Consider the following 1687-nt stretch of genomic DNA (forward strand, 5'->3'; position numbering starts at 1 on the left):
CATACATACACACATATATATTATTATATATATATATATATATATATACACATACACACACATATATATATATAAAAGACATATTTACATATCCACAATCACTCCCCATAGAGAGACTACCGTGATGATCCGTTATTGCATAACTGGTCAGACCCACCGCCTGTAGCTAGGCTGGTGAACGTTTACGGTATCAACCTACCCACCGAGGCTGGATATGCCTTCAGGGTCAAGACGGCGGCGATCAACAGTTGTTTATACACCAAATTCAAGCTGGATAACACTTTCCGGAATGGCACACACAAGTGTGTCGACGGGGTCGCCTATGAGAACAAGTACACCTGCCAACAGGATTCACACACGCAGGTATGGGTGTGCCTGAGCGAGTTATAGCGTGGCTTGCTGGCGGTTAATGACATGGGTACAGTATATAAAATCGTATTCGCAATCTCTCCACGTCTTTCCAGATACAACAAACGTTCAACCCTGATTGGGCTACAGACCATGCGTCCACAGACTTGGCATTGACTAACGTTTATTCACATGCTGTGCTTAAGGTACAGGCCAGTGGCGATGGGACGGTGACCTATCTCTCCTTAAACTACCCGGAACGGTGGATCTCCGGTGTGTATTTATTCTTGGCCCTCTCTCTCGTCGTTCGTTTGTGCGTGTGAATTGCAAGGAAGAAGTGATGGGTCCATTGTTCTATTTCCTGTGCGCGATCGGCATATGCTTTGCATGCACCTTTTATGTATGCATGATTGTCTGGTGGGTGAGAGTCAGTATGCTAAGTAAGTACTTGCAGTCGCGAATGGTCAGAGTCCACACATCGATGGGCCGATCAGGCGTGTGCTCGTATCCATACACGACTGATTTCATTTGAGTCTGATACCTATATATAAATATATATATATATATTACTCAGGAAGTGATCCTGGCGTAGTTTGCACTGGTATTTACTTTTACTATCCACTGCCTTGTGTTCGCAGACGCATACGACATCGAAGTTGAGAATATTGAATTCGAGAAGATGGAGCACAGGGAGATGCTTGGCGATGAACGATTGATCGATGTATTAATTCGGAAGGCTACCCACCTGATCGAGCCGGATAAGAGCCTTCATATATCGTCGTCACTCCCAATAAAATGACAAGATAAGTGGTTGTGCATGAGTAGATTCTAATTGTGGGTTGTCAAGAACCGCAAAGAAAGAATGCGTTTAATGATAAGCCTCGACTGATTCAGCAGAGTCCTTGCTGAGTGCTTGACCCATTCAGCATGTTGTAGTAGTGTTAAAAACAAAAAACGAAATAACAGACAACATCTCGTCGTCCGCAATAGATACAGACGTGCCTCTAGTTCATATACCCGGTATACATACGAATTGCAATGCGTTTTTGATCTATACGTTTACCTCTGGTTGATTGATTATGCCGTTTTAGTTGAATCGATGCGAACAAGCCAGGGCGTAACGCTTACCCAATCCCGACACCCGCAACATGTCGTTCTCTGTCTTCCTTTGTCCACCTCAGGCCGACATCTGGGTCGCCCATGTGTTGTAACAGAGTCTTGAAATCGCCAGGAATTGATTTCCCGATACGTCTGCCCCGAGGACGTCAATAGCACAGACTTAAAAAGATCCCAAACGCCCTTATCGCTTGCGCACTTGTACAACCAATGCGATACAAAA

The 1687-nt window shown here is 44.6% G+C and overlaps 1 protein-coding gene across 1 annotated transcript; it reads left to right on the forward strand.

The window, feature by feature from the left end:
- Window positions 1-151: 151 nt before the first annotated feature.
- SARC_14291 (hypothetical protein) lies at window positions 152-1147 on the forward strand (the record flags this gene model as incomplete). Its single annotated transcript, XM_014291578.1, has 3 exons — window positions 152-363; window positions 465-621; window positions 987-1147. Coding segments are annotated over 3 exons (530 nt in total), but the record flags the coding sequence as incomplete, so codon positions are not given.
- Window positions 1148-1687: the final 540 nt, after the last annotated feature.

The sequence above is a fragment of the Sphaeroforma arctica genome, assembly GCF_001186125.1.
Source record: "Sphaeroforma arctica JP610 unplaced genomic scaffold supercont1.4410, whole genome shotgun sequence".
Classification (NCBI taxonomy): domain Eukaryota; class Ichthyosporea; order Ichthyophonida; genus Sphaeroforma; species Sphaeroforma arctica.